An 18,444-nucleotide genomic window follows, 5' to 3' on the forward strand; every position below is an offset into this window, starting at 1 on the left:
GAGCAGAGCGAGAGGTTCAGATGTCAACACGGGAACATCTGAGATGTTCTTTATTCAGCTGCTTCCTGCTTACCATCTCTGTAGATGTAGACGTTGAAACCGTCGTAGCTGGTGGGTGGGCGCGGTGGCAGCCAGCGCAGTTCCAAAAGGATTGGCGGAAGCCTGGTGGGCAGGACAGAAGGCTCGGCAGGGAGTGCCATGGCTGAGCCCGGCTCGTTGGAGTCTTCGTACTCGGGCAGCACGCCATTAACGAACTCCTCATCCTTGTCGGCAGGAGATGGCTCCGTCGGATCCAGCCAGTAGCTCGAAGGCTCTGCCTCCTCCGTGCGGCTGTTGTTCACATCAATGGGGGCGCTCACCGTCAACACTTTTGTGGAGTTGAAGGGGGCGTAAGTGACTCCTATTACCTCATCTGAGGTATTCTCCTCAGCCTGGGTCTCCTCCTCCTCCCGCTCCTCCATCAGTGGGACGTCCCGGGCCTGGCGGGGGGATCGCTGCCCACTATCATGTGGGAGCATGTCGGGGAGCTGACCTGGAGCTGCCCTCTGGCTCAAATGGATGATCTTATAGGAGATGTTGAGGGGAGGGTGGGGCACTGGGGGGAGAGAGGGGAGTGAATTATTCTGAGCAGGAAATGGCTAGTCAGCTCGCCAGACGAAGCTCCTCCCGTCTCATCATACATCACTGTTTAAAAAAATGAGGCAGCAGGTCCTCGCTGGAGGCCTCTGAACCGGGCCGCCATGTTCTCCAGACCTGATCACTGTATTTACTAAGGCAACGATTCCTGAAAGTAGAACTTAGAGCTTCATGCAGGAAGGTCTGCCTCAGAGCCAATCTAATCTACTCAGTACAGAGCAAGCACTGGACTCTCACAGTGGGAGGGGCCTCACCTGTCCGATGATGCAGCGGTGTGTGAGTGATGTCACTGTGGGTCACCAGTGCAGTTTGGTACACGGTGGCCTCTGAGATCAGCTGGAAGGTGATGTTTCGGTAACACATCCCCGGTAACCAGTGCTTAAACACTGTCTTCCCCCTGTAGAAATCTACAAACAACAAGCAGAAAGAAACTGTTAGCACAAAAACACTCTCTTTATTCCTGGAGCTGTGTTAACATCTGTCAGCAGTCAGGACATGAACACCAAAGCACTGAGCGACTATGAGTCTGGAGCAGCTGAAATCAGGTCTGGTCTTTCTCACTCACTATGTGTTAATAGACCCCTCAGCACTGAATCATACTTGTTATTAATCTCTGGCTCTCTTCCACAGCATGTCTTTTACACTGTCTTCCTTCTCACTCCCCCAACCGGTCGCAGCTCCCTGAGCCTGGTTCTGTCAGAGGTTTCTTCCTGTTAAAATGGAGTTTTTCCTTCCCACTGTCGCCAAAGTGCTTGCTCATAGGGGGTCATATGATTGCTAGGTTTTTCTCTGTGTGTATTATTGTAGGGTCTACCTTACAATATGAAGCGCCTTGAGGCGACTGTTGTTGTGATTCGGTGCTTTATAAATAAATTGAATTGAATTGAAATGGAGTTCCTCGGGGGTCAATCCTGGGTCCTCTTTCCTTTATATTTGCCTCCACTGAGGTGTGTGCAGGTAAACTTGAAATAACTTGGTTCAGCTCAATTTAGTTTTATTTATATATAACACCAAATCACAACATCAGTTGTCTCAAGCCGCTTTAAGTAGAATAACGTGCTTTCAGAAATGCTTTCCATTAGAGAAAGGCAAGGGCGCACCAGAGTTCCCCGGAGGATTTCTACCCAATCAGAATCTTCAGTTTGGAAGGGGCCGGGCATTTATTCAGACAGACACATTCTTCTATCGCTACTCACGTGCCTTCACCTCCCAGTGAGACTGTGAACTACAATAACTGTCCTCACATTCAGGCAGAAGGCTCATATTGGTTTACAAAACACTAAATTACACTAAATAGCACCCACTCATACAAACAGAATGAAATGTTCTACCTTTATAGAGCATCGATCGGCGCTCCTGTCCTTCAGCGTAGCTGATGTTGACTCTGCTGAAGACGTTTCTGGTCGGAGGATCGATTTCAAACACCACGCCAGTCTCTGGAGCCTCCTTATAGTCCAATATCTGAGCGCTGCGGACAGGAAGCGGCTCTGAGGAGACAAACGAAACTGAGTCGAACATCACGATCACAGAACTACAGAACAGAGATGTAAGCCCTTTATTTGAACTACATGTCTAATATGCAAAATTTAAAAAATAATAACATTTTCCTAATCCTTGCAACAACAGGTTTTTTTAAGGAGAATTATCCTCATGTTGAGGATAATTCTCCTTCATATACAGGGAGTGCAGAATTATTAGGCAAGTTGTATTTTTGAGGAATAATTTTATTATTGAACAACAACCATGTTCTCAATGAACCCAAAAAACTCATTAATATCAAAGCTGAATGTTTTTGGAAGTAGTTTGTAGTTTGTTTTTAGTTTTAGCTATTTTAGGGGGATATCTGTGTGTGCAGGTGACTATTACTGTGCAGAATTATTAGGCAACTTAACAAAAAACAAATATATACCCATTTCAATTTATTTTTACCAGTGAAACCAATATAACATCTCCACATTCACAAATATACATTTCTGACATTCAAAAACAAAACAAAAACAAATCAGCGACCAATATAGCCACCTTTCTTTGCAAGGACACTCAAAAGCCTGCCATCCATGGATTCTGTCAGTGTTTTGATCTGTTCACCATCAACATTGCGTGCAGCAGCAACCACAGCCTCCCAGACACTGTTCAGAGAGGTGTACTGTTTTCCCTCCTTGTAAATCTCACATTTGATGATGGACCACAGGTTCTCAATGGGGTTCAGATCAGGTGAACAAGGTGGCCATGTCATTAGTTTTTCTTCTTTTATACCCTTTCTTGCCAGCCACGCTGTGGAGTACTTGGACGCGTGTGATGGAGCATTGTCCTGCATGAAAATCATGTTTTTCTTGAAGGATGCAGACTTCTTCCTGTACCACTGCTTGAAGAAGGTGTCTTCCAGAAACTGGCAGTAGGACTGGGAGTTGAGCTTGACTCCATCCTCAACCCGAAAAGGCCCCACAAGCTCATCTTTGATGATACCAGCCCAAACCAGTACTCCACCTCCACCTTGCTGGCGTCTGAGTCGGACTGGAGCTCTCTGCCCTTTACCAATCCAGCCACGGGCCCATCCATCTGGCCCATCAAGACTCACTCTCATTTCATCAGTCCATAAAACCTTAGAAAAATCAGTCTTGAGATATTTCTTGGCCCAGTCTTGACGTTTCAGCTTGTGTGTCTTGTTCAGTGGTGGTCGTCTTTCAGCCTTTCTTACCTTGGCCATGTGTCTGAGTATTGCACACCTTGTGCTTTTGGGCACTCCAGTGATGTTGCAGCTCTGAAATATGGCCAAACTGGTGGCAAGTGGCATCTTGGCAGCTGCACGCTTGACTTTTCTCAGTTCATGGGCAGTTATTTTGCGCCTTGGTTTTTCCACACGCTTCTTGTGACCCTGTTGGCTATTTTGAATGAAACGCTTGATTGTTCGATGATCACGTTTCAGAAGCTTTGCAATTTTGAGACTGCTGCATCCCTCTGCAAGATATCTCACTATTTTTGACTTTTCTGGGCCTGTCAAGTCCTTCTTTTGACATATTTTGCCAAAGGAAAGGACGTTGCCTAATAATTATGCACACCTGATATAGGGTGTTGATGTCATTAGACCACACCCCTTCTCATTACAGAGATGCACATCACCTAATATGCTTAATTGGTAGTAGGCTTTCGAGCCTATACAGCTTGGAGTAAGACAACATGCATGAAGAGGATGATGTGGACAAAATACTCATTTGCCTAATAATTCTGCACTCCCTGTATGCTCCTGTATTACACATAATCAATTAAACAAACCTCAACCACTTTTAAAGCTTAAATCTACAGAATAATCCAGATAAATCAGACTTTTACAGCATTGACTTCTGCAGTCACCGATGATGATCAAGCTAAGAGAATTTGAAGGTAAAAACAGTCTGCTGATTATTTCAGTTGATCGTTTAACTGGTTTTAAAAACATCAGAAAACATCAGAAATGTCCAAAATGACGTTCCAGGTTATTAAAAATGGAAAGCAGTGACTCTCAGGTTTATTTCCTGTAAAGGCCAGCAGCTAAACATGGTGCGATCCTGTAATATCAGAATCAGTGATTTTGAACCCCCAACCCCGTGATTGGAGAGGTTCTTACTCGTGAGCACGGCAACTGTCTTCATGGGGCGGGACCAAGCCTGTCCCCGTCTGAGCAGCAGCCCCACCGTGTAGCAGAGGCCGTGGAAGGAGGCGTTGTACAGCAGAGGCTCGCTGGTGTTTACGAACTGGATCAGGATGGTTCGAGGTTCTCCAGAGATCTGCACCGCATACGCCGTGACGTTCTCCTGCAGGTCTGAGCTATCCAAAGTCGCCACAATCAAACCTTCGTCGTTTACGGTCGCCTGGAACGCCGTCATGCTCTGAAAAAGAAAAATGTGAGCAAACAAAGAGGTTAAAGTTTATTTCAGCTTAGATGAAGCAGCTCCTTTCACTCTGACCCGCTGAGCTCTGGTGAGGCCCAAACGCACTGGATCCTGCCCCTCAACAGGATTCCCAGAATAGGCCAATCAGAAGAAAGTGGGCTCTCGGATAGGGGTTATTAAAGAGACAGCTTTGTTTAGATAAAGAAGGATTATTATTAACTGTGAATAATGCAGAGCAGCTCTGGTGGAGTCCAGGAAGAAACATGGAACAGAACATGATTTATTTCTGAAAGTTAAGAAATCAAAAGTGAAAACAGCTCAAAAGCTGCACAGCCTCTCACACTTGCCAACAGCCAGCCGTCAGTTTTACCCCCTGCAGTCTCAGTGTCCATGAATATGATTTCCCATCATGCTTTGGCCCCAGAGCTCTAAGAATCAGGCCAAAGAGAAAGAGAAGACACAACACTGAGGATGCAGAGAGGGCTCCCATTGGCTGGTGATCAATTAATGACCAATATTAAACACGTTTGACTGGGTGAAGAGGAGCCTCAGACTGAGCATCGGAGTTCCCGTAATCTCGGCCTGTTTTATTCTATTCTCTTCTTTCTGAGCGCAAAGATGATTTGTGTTCTTGTCTCTCCTGTCCTGAGCTGAGCAGGCTGGTCTGCCTTCGTTAAATCTGACATCAGGAGGTCGACTCCCCGCCAAGCACCATCCGTGTGCATAAAGGTCACGCTGCTGATTGAATCACATGATCACAGCACCACACATTTCATTCAGTTACAACCCACTATTTGATACTGGTCACTGATTGGTTCCTGGTCTGAAACAGGAGATGTCAGCTGATTCCACCTTAAAGGAGTTTTTTTTTTCTTCCTGATGATAAAACCATACAGAAGTGTCAAACTAATTCTTGGATTCGTGTGTTTTGGTTCTGTGTATTTATTGTGCCGTCAGTTTCCATGTATCTTATCTAAGAGCGGCTGCGCTCCGGCTGAGGTCGGATCGGTCGGTTAGAGCCTGTGTTTCCTGTTTGTGGATCAGCAGCAGCTCAGTGACACGATTGCCTACAGCAGCTTCATGAAAGCACTGCGACCTGCTGTGACTGCGGAGCAGCAGATTATCCATCCGCACAGAACCTGACCCACATTTCAAACAGTCACGAACGTGTGCTGCACCGAGGCATGATGGAATCTACCCTGACACCGTGACGACGTTAAATATTCAGCGACAAACAGAGAAAGCGAAGCGGGTTAAATGTTAGTAAATGTAAAGTGTAGCAGGAGCTGACCTACATCCAGGAAGGAAACATTTCTGAACCTTTCAGCTGAGAACAACCATTATCCCAACTCCTCCATGCAGGACACAGGCTCTGGTTTTACTGTCTTTTTAGCGCTGTGCTTAATAAGAATACAGTGTAACCTCAATCTAGACTTTACAGACATTTGGATCGCTGAAAAAAAAAACAAACCCTCAGGTTGAAAACATCAATTGAATTCTATTTAAAGAACACAAAAACACACTGTGTAAATACAGTATATATGATCTAAAAATGATAAAACTGTTATCATTCAGTGTTTCACACAAATTCTCTCAAAAAGCCATTAAAGAGATGAGGGAAATGTTCTGTATGATGTATGCAGAATCAAATAAAACTATCAGTTTTATCAAAGAGCCATCTTTGTAATTGCTGTGCCTGATATAAAACTTTTGTATTTTCCTTCAACTGCTGTTAAAACTCTCTGTGAACGACCTCCGCCTACGAAGCTTCACCTCCTCTAACAGCACGCCTCCACATTAGACTGTAGAAGATAAATCTCTCTCTCTCTCTCTATAGAAAGGAGGCAAATAAAAGCTCAGCCTACTCTGGTTTGGCCTTTTAAAATGCCAGGCCGGCACTCTGGCTTAATGACTGCTGTGGTACGGTATTTGGACAGAGCAGGTCCATAAAGATGGGAAGGGAGGTGGGGGAGGAGGTGCTGAGGTCTATTTGTGGAGTTAGATAAAGAAAAAGGAAGAACATAGGTTTGTTTGTGGAAAGGAAACTGACTGTGTGGTGCACCTCATGGCTCGATCCTGGGTCCTCCTCTTTTCTGTACTTACATCAACAGTACATCTAACTGAGCTTTTTCCTGTATGCAGGTGATACTCAACTGTACCTCTTTACTTTCCTGAAGCTGGAAGTCAGGGTATTTGGAGGAAGTTGGATGTTGGATCAAAATGAAATTGTTCTTCTGTCTGTCTAGGTTTTCTGTCATTAAGGTCACGATAATCTAAGGAGCTTGGAAAGCAAGCAGGTGGCAGGTGGACTTCTTTAAATTTCTTGAAGGCATTTCACCTCTTATTCAAGAGGTTTCTTCAGTTCTTAAAATGTGGAAAGTCTTAGCTATCTACAACCTTGTGGAGGTTGCCCTTATTTTGAAAAACAAAACTTTTTTTTTTAGAATTAATTCATGATTATGTCATTTTGTTTTGATTTGATTCATATGTGGAGCATGGCTCTCATTGTTTAGAGCTTAATCAATAACCTGATGGAGGTGGTAGATGAGCTGATCCTAATGGGAACACGAACCTCCAGAACATATTTAATCACAATCCACAAGCCGCTTTCTACTTTCTAAATTAAAGGGTACCTATTCTTTATTTTCTTATTATCTGTCGTGGATATATTGTTTCACTGTAGTACACCTCATAACCTCTGGGTGCTGCCCCTCTGCATGCCTGTGAAGTTAGTCAATCAGAAGATAGTGTGCTTTCAGGGAGAAGCTAAAACAGCTTGTTTCAGAGGACCAATTAAGGGGCTGCACCAATATCCAGTTCAAATTCCAAGAGTAAAAATAAGTTTCAAAATGAGCTGAATGTATATGTCAGCTTCACACAATCAAGTTTTGAAAACTTATTTTAGATGGCAAAAATTGATACTCAGATATTAATCAATACTTAAATTACAATCTGATCAGACAGCTATTCTGAGTTGAAAGAACCCCTCCCATCACTAACACTAGGCACAGCTTCAGGAGGAAGTTCAGAGGTCAGTGGACAGACCGGTTTGTCTTTATGACCGAAGCAGAAAAGTCGACCAGAAGCTGCACAGAAACAACCTTAAAGTACCAGTCACATAGTTACTGTTGTTACTTCTGTTGTTGTTTGTATTGTTCCAGTCTCTATTTAAAAGAAAAACACTAAAGCCTCTAATTTTTCCTGTGGTACTGCAGTATTCCCATATATGCAATACTCTCTTGGGGATCAGTGATGAGTTAGAAATTCAAGTATCGTGACAACCCGAGCTGTCGCCACATTGCAACCATCGACATCAGCCTGAGTGAGAGTGGAAGAGAAAATCCACACTGACTCATTCAAGGCTCCACTGCTCTGCTGTCGCCATGGCAACAGTGATGAAAGGAGCACCACGTTTAGGGTGGGTGGCGGCGCAGCAGGATTACCACGGAGACGCTGCAGAGCATGGGGGCTCAATGCTACTAATGTACCCCCAGCCCCCACATCGGGCCAGAATCACATGACCCCAGCTGTTTCACTGATCAGCGAGTTTGGTCAATAAGAAGATCCTCTGAGAGCCTGAACATCAAAACCTGCAACACATTTCCTCAGGTTATCTTTAGTTTCACCCACTGTTCACTCATTAACTGTCCAACTAATCCTACAGCTCCAAGAGCTACACACTCAGCACCGCTTACACTTTTCCAAAGAGAAAGGTTTTCGATTTCTCTGCAGATCACAGACTTTCTGAGGGTCAAGCACTGCCGTACATACTCAGACAGGAACAAAACAACATCAATGGTCTGTCAGCACTGATCAATTTTCTTTCAATCAATGTCTGTAACGACACACTGTAAATAAAAGATGGAAGCAGTCACTGGTTTTTGGACTCATCTTAGAAAAAACTGTATGGGAACAACATACAGACGCTGATGCCTGCTAATTGGTAACATCCAAATAAATTCCTAAAACTGGTGCTCAGACTTCCTGGATAGCCTGTTAGTACAGTAATCTCACAGCAGCCATATTATTGGTCTGATAAAGTAATTAAAAATGCTCCCAAAGGCTCCAACAGCACAAATATGGTCCAGAGGTCCAGTTAAGAGACTCAAATTAGTTGACATAAGGCAGGTTGCAGGTAGAGGCCACGCTTCTAATAATGCAAACTTTAAGCTCTAATGCAAGTTAATAAGGTGACTTACAATAATATTCTCCTCTTGTGCAGTTGTTTGTGTCTCTAACTCCTGATATAAACCCCAGATAAACTGTTAGTCTCCTTTTTCTCCTGTATATAGAACTGTGTCATCTGCGTATAGAGACGCTTTTCTTCTCATTCCTCTCTTTTACTTACTCTTATCTTTATTCCTTAACAAAAGTTTGGTACAGTTGTAATGAAGGGGGAAATTATCTATAGAGACCACAACACTTCTGTATCAGGCTGTAAACATGTTTATTTCTGCTGTAAAGTTTTTAACATTACAGTCTATGGAGACTGACTCACTGCTTTGGCCTCTGCTGGGTGCTAGAGGAACTGCAGGTTTTGGCTTCTATTAAACCAGGGGTGTCCAACTCCAGGCCTCAAAGGCCGGTGTCCAGCAGGTTTTAGATATCACCCTGGGTCAACACACCTGAATCAAATGATTAGTTCATTACCAGGCCTGTGGAGAACTTCAAGACATGTTGAGGAGGTAATTTAGTCATTTAAATCAGCTGTGTTGCATCAAAGACACATCTAAAGTCTGTAGGACACCAGCCCTTGAGGCCTGGAGTTGGACACCCCTGTATTAAACTGTGTTAATGATCAGGTCCTGATGAGTGTTTCTATTGTAAAACTTGTTCTGAACTTCTTACAACTGTAGGCTGATCATAAAAAAGATCAAAATTAAAGTAACACTAAAATTTCTAAATAATACAAATGAACTGAAAGAAGCAAACAGAGCGTAGAAACTAAAACTAAAAACACTGAATCCTCAGAGTTGTGTCAGGACACCAGCTCATCCTTTCATGAGGGGAAAGTGATTCTGAGTAAGTGAATGAATGTGACCCTGTGAATGGCTGCAGACGGACAGCCAACAGGGGGTGGAGCCAGGGGTCGGGAGGCTTCACCCTCAGGCAGCTGCCAGCATTATCATGCAAACCTGCAAAGCTGTGTGGAGGCAGGTGGGGAAGACGGGGGGGGGGGTGTGTGTGTGTTCTGGATGGGCTTTTTTCAGACTTTTATGGCTCACCTCAGACTTTTTGGCTTGATTAGAGCAGAGTAAATCTTCCCTTTTTTGAATGTAGTCTGGTGAGGGTAAATTTCATAACTCTAAAAACAACCTGAGCCTCACAACTTCTGCAGATTCCTCTTGACTCTATTTTTCCTGCGTGGAAAAGTTCAGCTTGGTGTTTTTTTCTGATGAAATCCAATCTGAGGCCTTTCCTTCATCATGTTTCTGGCCTCTCTCTTACAAGAGTGTTACACTAAAATCTCCACTTTTCTTTATGTAGCCTGGTGAGGCTCAGAGGTCTTTTCATGCGGTGCTTCCTTTCACCGGAATAACAAAAGATGGCTGACAGCTCTCTGCCTCATTCACAGAACAATGAGAACCTTTCCAACGAGCTCTCCAAAGCAGGTTCCCACAGAAGAAGCTGCTGCAACAACCAAACCGAATGAAGCGGAACGCAGAGGTACAAACATCGGGCATCAAACGCCGGGAAGCGAGTTTACGGCTCTCAAGATCTGTAAAAAAACAGAAAGAGACTGAAAATGTTTTTCCCACACTTAAGAAGCTGGAACAGGGACTTGATTGGTTGATTATTTCAAGTACTATAACAAGCCTAATGAGGTAATGTGACCACAATAAGGTAAAATGTCCGACATTTAGGGCTGGGGCTCATTGCTGTAATCAAAAAATGGAGAAGAAACTTCTTATAAGTAAGTATCAACTCCAAAAGCTGCAGTTCCTCTAATGTCCATTAGGGAAGTTTGTCTTAACTCATGTGAAGACGCTCTGGTAAAGAACACGAGGAAGGAAACTAAAAGTTAACTTCTGGAATTAAATTCAACACGTTACTGTAAGTGATGTTTTTCTTGACCTTAAATGTGGACTGAGGGGTTCAGTGAACCTCATTTTCATCGCCTGTCACTAGAAAAGATCCAGAAGGATCTGCAGCTCCATATATATTTTAGATTCAACCAATCAGATGGCCCCATGTGAAACTGTGGACCAATCAATGACAATGCGTCCCTCCGTGGAGGCTTTCTGTTCTCACCGTCTGGATTCTGAAATGACACAGAGCTTCAGGGTGAATTTGATCATTTTCAGTCCTTCATCAGATCCCAATGCATCATGGTGGTGGAGCTGGAGGTGGAGGAGCTTCTTTAGTGACCTTCCTAAACGTTTCATTAGAGCTCAGCAGGAAAAGTGGCGAATCACCTTCTCTTCATCAGCTCACCATAACCATCATCATGTGACTAACAACACGTAAAAGGTCCATCAGCTGATTACACAATCAAAGCCAACAGGAAGCCTATCTTATTTATAAGACCTTTCAAAGTAAACGTTCCCATTAGTAGGGAGATAAAAACCCAAAGTCGAGCTGTGATAACTGTTATTCTGAAAGAGGGCTGAAGCAGGAAGAACCTTCCATGTTCTACAGAGAGGATGAGGAAGGATGAAGACTGGTCGTGTGTGGTGATTGGCTCTGGATCATTCTGGCACTTGCTCTTTATAAACCTTTGACCTAAAGAAGCCCGTCCAGCCTCTGTTCTGGGTGTCTGAGGTTGTACTCGTTGTTATTCCACTCGGCTGCAGCTGAATCGCATGGGCGACATGGCGGCTCAAAGAAGAAGCTCAGTGTTTGCTCTGCAGATCTAACTCTGATTAAATTCTAATCGGGCCTCTGTTAACCCTCCGCCGCTCTGATTATGCCCTCACATTATTGCCCTCTGTCACATACAGGGATAAACCCTCCAACGTAATCCAAGACGCACATTAAAGTCACGAATGTGTGAATATTCAGAGACCGTGTGGAGCGCCGACTTAAACAGATCTCTGAGTCACAGCCGGCGCCACATGGTTACTGTGGGCTTACAGTCCAGAAGTGACCCCAGAACCATGATGCAGATCTGAGGACGTGATGGCTCACGCATCACCCATAAATCTCACTGATGATGTCACAGCCACAATAATGAGAACAGCTGATTGACATTAAACAATTTCCTAAAAATACAAAAAACCGCTGTTATTATCTGACCTCTGAACTCCAAGCTCATCCAAACACTAATAGGACCCACAACACGCCCCCTATTCCCACCTCTACACCCGCATGTACAAAAGTCATCCATCCATCCATCCATTCTCTGCCGCTTATCCTTTTCAGGATTGCAGGGGCGCTGGAGCAACAACTCCACCTCATTGTTTTAAAAAACTCTGTGCTTTTCCGCGACATTTCAAAGAGCCGAAAAGTAAATAAACGGCAGACAGAAATCAGGCAGGTCGAATTGTCTTGCTTGAACGCAATACGTGTTTCCTGTATTGCGTTTCAATGTGGATGAACAACTCTGTGAAAACAAATGAAAACAATAGTGTGGACGCGGAGTGTTTTCAGATGTATACACCGTTTTCCATTTTATCCGGGCTAGTGTAGACGTAACCTAACTGCATGTCTTTGGACTGTGGTAGGAAGCCAGAATACATAAGTAACAGCTAAACAGGAAGTTCTCTGAAGTTTTCAGGTGCCAAACTCAACATTTCATCAGGTCGCCTTCATTTTTGGTCAGCTTCATCTGAAGGACCTCTGAGACATAGGTTTCACTGGGGGGCGTGGCCACAGTAGTACAGTGAATTTCAATGTGCCACCTCATGGCTCTTAGCTAACTTAGCTGTTAAAGTTCCTGTCCAGACCTGAAATTACACCTGCACTGAGGAGATTCAGGCTTGTCTCATTCTACAACATGAACAGTGGATGGGTGCAGTGGAGAGATGAACAGTCTTTGTTCATCACGGGCCACATAAAACCTTCCCAAGGCCTTCAGCCCACTGCCACAGTTGATGGCACTGATTTTAAATATGTTTTACTAACAGCTGCAACATATCAGTGATTTCAGCGTCTTCCTTAGGATTGTGGGCAATGTAGTACGCTGCTGTTAAACCTGAAATTTTAGAGAGAAAGCAGGAGATTTGGATAAAAACAAATCTGGATTTGGATAAAACATTTATTCTTCAAAGTAAAAGTTCCTCACACGGTTACATTTGTTAAAATGTGTGTCATATTATGTCCAAATAAAAGTCCAAAACTTAAGATGCTGATGTCAGTGAAACAGGAAATGCTTCATAAATTCTTCTTCTTCATACTCTTTACATTCAGCGCCTCGAATCAGAGCAGCTGTCAGAAGACAGGAAATTGGAAGCTTGGAGCATCAGATAGCGCTCAGAGCAGGATATTAACGCCGCATGCGGATAGCGAGGATAACGAGGTGGAGGGGAACCCGTTACACTGTAAACCTACCACGTTACTTCACAACTATCTCGACACTGAACAGGAAATAAAAGTCTGCAGCTTCCAGATGATTTTACAGGGACAGGAAACAGAAACTCGCAGACAGGAAGTCGTCCAGCATCAGCGCAACACTCGCTGGTCCTTCACAACAGGCTGACTTTAACCGTGAAACCGACGGGTGCTTTATAAGTGTCCACAGGTGGCATGTCACAGGGCCATTATCATCTTGCCATCTTCACCCCGGTGAATAGCACTGCATGACAAAAGTGACATCATCATCACTGGTCAGGCACCTCTCTGTTTTTGTAACCTCACTTGTGTTACTGTGCCCACAAAAACGACACACAGCAAGCACAAATGGACGAGTCTGTGTGATGATGTCAACAGCTGATGGACTACACCCACAGGGGGTGCTATAGTAACCTCTGGCTTCAGCAGAAACATCAGGAACATCTGGCTTCACACATGACCACTCAGTCTCTTTACAAAGAACAGACTGAGCATGTGCAGGAGTGCAGTAATAAAGCCATTGCTCCTAATACCTGTAAGTGTAAAGTAGATTTACCCAGATGCACCAGCTAAGAGTGAGTCTGTGTGTGTGTGTGTGTGTGTGTGTGTGTGTGTGTGTGTGTGTGTGTGTGTGTGTGTGATGTGTGCGAGACTGTGTATGTAAGTGTCTTTGTGTGAGTCTGTATTTGCGCATGTGTGTGCAGTGTGCCTGTGAGACTGAATGTGATAGTCTGTGTGTATGGGTGTGTGTGTGTGTGAGTCCGTCTGTATTTGTGTGGCGTGCGTGTGAGACTGAGTGTGTGAGTCTGAGTCTATGTGTGTGTGTGATGCTGCAGCCGACTGACCCACTTTCCGCAGACACATCGAGCTGCTGGCTGTCGCGTGTCCGCCGCGCGCGCGCACACACACACACACACCTCCCTCCTTCCCTTCCCCGGTTCCTGCGGTCGAACAAAGCCGCTGCGGCCGGAAGTGCGGCTCCTTACCTGGGTGAAGCAGAGCAGGTGGAGCGCGAGGAACAACGGGTGCAGCATGGTGCGCGTGTCCCGGTCAGCGCGCGCGATCCCTGGCCTTCTTCCTCTCAATCTGCTGCGCATCCAAACAATGGCGCCTCCTCCTCCTCCTCCCGCTGCTGCATCGGAGCGCGAGCCGCGCCACGCGCACAGGTCTGTGTCCGCTCCGCTTCTCTGAGCGCGCACCGCCTTCACCATCAGAACCGCGGGAAGCAGCACCGGACCGGCCCACACTCACAGACAGGCCGGGCAGCGGGGTCCATGCCGCAGCCCGCAGACGCCAGCAGGTCGGTGACGGTGTCGGTGATGGAGCTGCTGCTGCTGCTGCGCGCCGACGCCCCGCCCTGCGCCCCGCAGCCGCTCCTCCTCCTCTTCATCAGCTCCCTCTGAGAGGCGCTCAGACTGAAATTACTCACGACATCCTGTCTCCAAACTTTATTTCACCGCAAACATAAAAAACACAAGGAAGAAAACACAACCGTCACGTGACGTCACATCACACATTAAAATCACATCGCTCTGCTGCTCACTGACGCAGTGATCACTCTTCACTGCATCAGAGCTCAGAGTAACTGTAACTCAGAGTAACAATAACTCACAGTAAGTAACTGTAACTGAGATTAAGCAACTGTAACTCAAGAGTAACTGTAACTTAAAGTAAAGAGCCAGCATGTCTGGCTGTCTCTGTACTCAACAATGAGATCTCAGTAAAAATAATGATTCCAAAACAGATTTGTTTTTCTGTTTTTAAATGGAGACAGAAATGAACAGCCCCTGAACAGGAAGCGGTCTCCACATGGAAGCCAGGCGTCCTCACACAAACCACTGTGCAAGCACAGAGACAAAAACATGTCTGCCATTAGAAGCTGGAGAACATCTCTCACGCATGACCCCATGCCCGTTTTTAACGACCAATGTTCCCTCTAATTTTTCATGTGTCTGAGCGAACACACAAACTCCCTGAGCGGTCCCTTGAAGCACTGTGAGCAACATCAGACGTGTGCACTGTGGTCACGCCAGCATCAAATCCATCCAAGTTACATGGTTTATTAAAATAATCAAATTACAGCGTTTACATTTATGTTACACTACTTTTAATTAACTGCTTTAGCCCACTTACAATGAAAATGTAAAAGAAATCTTGTTCATGACCTGTGTAGTATGTTAACACTATTGGAAGTAAAAATAACTTGAACTCCAATTTTGAAAACACAACTTTCTTTTTTTTATATATATATAAAGCTCTGACTTGTATTATGAGTCTGTGGTCTGGGAGAGAGTCCTGTAACTCTCTGTCTGCGAAATACAGTAAATAATGACCAATGTTGGGCAATTAATTATATAGTTACTTCTTCAAAAAAGTAACTTAGTTATGCAAACAACAACGTTTGTTGCAGCTGTTTACCTAAAAATGCAGCTAAGGCGTTTTTTTAAATAAACATTTCAAACTATTTACAGAACAATCAGCTGTTCTGCATCAAATTTGATGTCACACAAATTATTTGTGCCACTCCAAAAAGTAATTTCTGTCCACTATGAGATAAAGGAGAACAGCCTGATACCTGCAGGCCTGACAACAGGAGATGTATCACTCCTGTAACACCTGTAACATTCAGTAGTCGCCTCATTGTTCTGACACACACAACAAAACTATTGACTACACTACACACTAACACAAGATTTGCGCTAAACGTAGCAAATCTCTCACATCTCAAAACACTGCCGTCACTCCTAAAACTTCCCCCCTCCCTAAACAACTAAATGCCATGTTGCCATCTCATTCTTTGATTGGTTGACATGGTACATTTTTCCACCAATAGGAAAGGGTGGGTTTTTTTGGTTTCATCTTTCCTCACAGGCGGAGAGGGCTTTCGAGCGTTTTCCTTATAAAACGCCGTTTTTACCATTTCTTCGCAGTAAATATAAACAACAATAGTGCTCAGGAAGAAAACCAAACATTGCAAATATTTTTATCATAACTCTGGTTTTCGTGGCCTATCAACACAATTTAAAAACTGGTATAAAGTCCACACTTTTTCCGCCAATTGTTCCGTCTGTCCTGGTCACATCTCCAATGGTTGTCCACGTTGTCATTAAGGCGGTTTCTCTCCACATCAGCCACACTGCTTTTCTAGCTAAAACACCGGTGTTGGCACATAAGGATGCTGTCATAGCCTGTCAACAATGTTGATTAGCTGCGCATATACAAATGTGAATCGCATTATTGGCTGGACTATTGGATAAGGTGGCATCGTTCTAATCCCATATGGGAGCAGCCAGTCACTTACTGACTAACACTGCAAATCAGAATTGTTAAAGTTTTAATTTTAATTTCAATTCAGGTTTGATTTTTTTTTCTGTGCGCAGAGACCGTGCCAGCAGTGCGCAATTGCACACGCGCGCAGCTTAGAGGGAACATAACGACCAACACTGTGAGAGCTTCCAATATAAACACAAGATCATGATGAAAAATAACTGTTACCTACCAAAGACCCATCACAAAATACGTCCTCCCCTAAGAGTTCTGTGGATGTCCACAAACTGACCACACTGTCAGGTGAAACGTGTGATACCAGAGGAGCTCCACAGCGCCCTCTTGTGTGGCAGTAACAAACAACGTGACAACCAGCCGTGGTGTACACTAATAAAGCCTAGCTGGATAAATGCTTTAAGGGCAGCGTCCTTAGAACCAGAGACAGCGAAGACTGATGAGAAATCCAGGTTATCCCTCTGACAGCAACTGTGGGGGAAAGTTCAGCTGATCACGTGTGTCCTGTTCCTGAGGAGGCTGCAGACCAAGCCAAACACTGTGTTTATCACACAGTCTCATTTGGGATCTCGGTGACGTCATAGAGGCCGCCGAGGCGCCATTTTAGTAGGCCAAACAAAGGGCAAAAGGAGCGAAAGCATGAGTAATGGTTCATCCTTGCTGTGTTGTCAGTTGTAATGTTAGATCGCACGATCGGGAAGGGAATAAGCTGGAAAATGGGCTCTATTTTTATTCTTTCCCCACCTGGAAGCAATGTGAGGGAGCTCATGTATCGGACGTTACCAAAAGAAGGCGTCTAGCCTGGATAGCAGCTGTGAGACAAGCTGCTATCCAGTTCTCTACCATCCACAGATATCTGTTGGTGCTCCAGACATTTTCATTCGGGTAAGTTCTACATAATTTCATATCACTCTTTCTAGCCTATTAGTTTTATTTTCAATGCGCTCTGAGGTCATAGCAAATTAGAACAAACATCCTAATGAGTGATTTTGTAGATTTACGTTCTATTTATAGAGTTGCTAATTTTTTTTTCATTATGCAGGCAAACCAGCCGAAGGAATGAATGAAACAAATCCTGATGGGTTCCAACGCTACACATGGGGCACTACGAAATCCCTGCTTCAAACTACATGCTGCATCAACACGCCTCGGGAGTGAGAACGGCCTGGCTACACACCACCCTGCCAATCAGATAACTTCTTCCATGTGTGGGTGAAGAGCCGACCCTCCTGGATAAGATGGTGAAGGTTTGCTGCATTTTGGTGAACATGTGCCCCAGTGTGTTAGTAAAACCAGGGAAAATGCTCTTGTTAAATACTCTTAAAAGTCTTGTGCTGTTTATGTAGTGATAAGTTTTCAAAAGAGACAGTAAATTACAGAATGCTAGTAGTGGGTGATATTATTTAAATGCTGTCATGATTTTATGTAAACATTTTGTCATTTGTAAACTATACATGACATTGATTCTACTGATGTGATGTTCTACAAAGTGGTTTTAATTTAAAATAAAAGAGGCAAACATTAGTTTGTTTCTTTATTCAACTTTTGAACAGAGGTACTTAGTAAGAACATGTTCAGTAAATGCAAGTTATTTACATGGCAGTGCACTTCAGGCATAAATGTAGACCCCCTAAATACAACATGATGGGTTATTCAGAACAGGACTATGCTTGGAGAAATATTTTCCCATCAGTTCAGACAACTCCTCCACGGTAGCAGGTGGAACTTCTTTTACCTGTCACTACGGATGGTTTGTTTATGTTTTGATCAAGAGCCTTTTTTGGGGCAGCTGAAGAGGAGAAGTCTATCTTATGTCCAACCACTGGCTGTATCTTGGTCATATTACCCAGCAAAACCCAGTATGCAGGTTCATCTGTAACAGTCCTTGTGCCACGGATCTGCACTGTTGCTTCTACATTAAACAGAAGAGCAGCGACATGGCTGCAGGTCTCTGCGACTCCGGCCATACAGGTGCAGTGGGCGGCTTCAACCTTCCCTGTGATGCTCACAGTGACCCATGGCTGCAATGCTGGTTCATTCAGTCTTTGAGAGTGCAGGACCTGAAACACACACAGGCAAAGTTAATTTAAAGACAAGAACTATGAGCCAAGGCCGACATAAATGTGTTTAATCTACTTTATCATAAATGTAAAAGTGTTTAGAAAGT

At 44.3% G+C, this 18,444-nt stretch overlaps 1 protein-coding gene across 3 annotated transcripts in view; it reads right to left on the minus strand.

The window, feature by feature from the left end:
* ptpro (protein tyrosine phosphatase receptor type O) overlaps nt 1-14,362 on the minus strand; it is a 42,475-nt gene extending 28,113 nt beyond the window's left edge. For 2 of the 3 annotated variants that reach the window (XM_085251120.1, XM_085251119.1), the window contains exons 1-5: nt 13,982-14,362; nt 4,241-4,502; nt 1,968-2,123; nt 891-1,043; nt 74-595 (exon numbers count right to left, since the gene is read on the minus strand). In XM_085251120.1, the coding sequence (XP_085107246.1) occupies nt 74-595; nt 891-1,043; nt 1,968-2,123; nt 4,241-4,502; nt 13,982-14,206 (1,318 nt within the window). In that variant the 5' untranslated portion in view covers nt 14,207-14,362. The remainder of the gene's footprint in view (nt 1-73; nt 596-890; nt 1,044-1,967; nt 2,124-4,240; nt 4,503-13,981) is intronic. The other variant, XM_085251118.1, reaches the window with a different exon arrangement.
* Between the last annotated feature and the right edge of the window lie 4,082 nt (nt 14,363-18,444).

This window comes from Mchenga conophoros, linkage group LG17 (assembly GCF_057382185.1).
Source record: "Mchenga conophoros isolate Kocher_MC1m ecotype Shallow Benthic linkage group LG17, M_conophoros_male_GT1.1, whole genome shotgun sequence".
NCBI lineage: Eukaryota > Metazoa > Chordata > Actinopteri > Cichliformes > Cichlidae > Mchenga > Mchenga conophoros.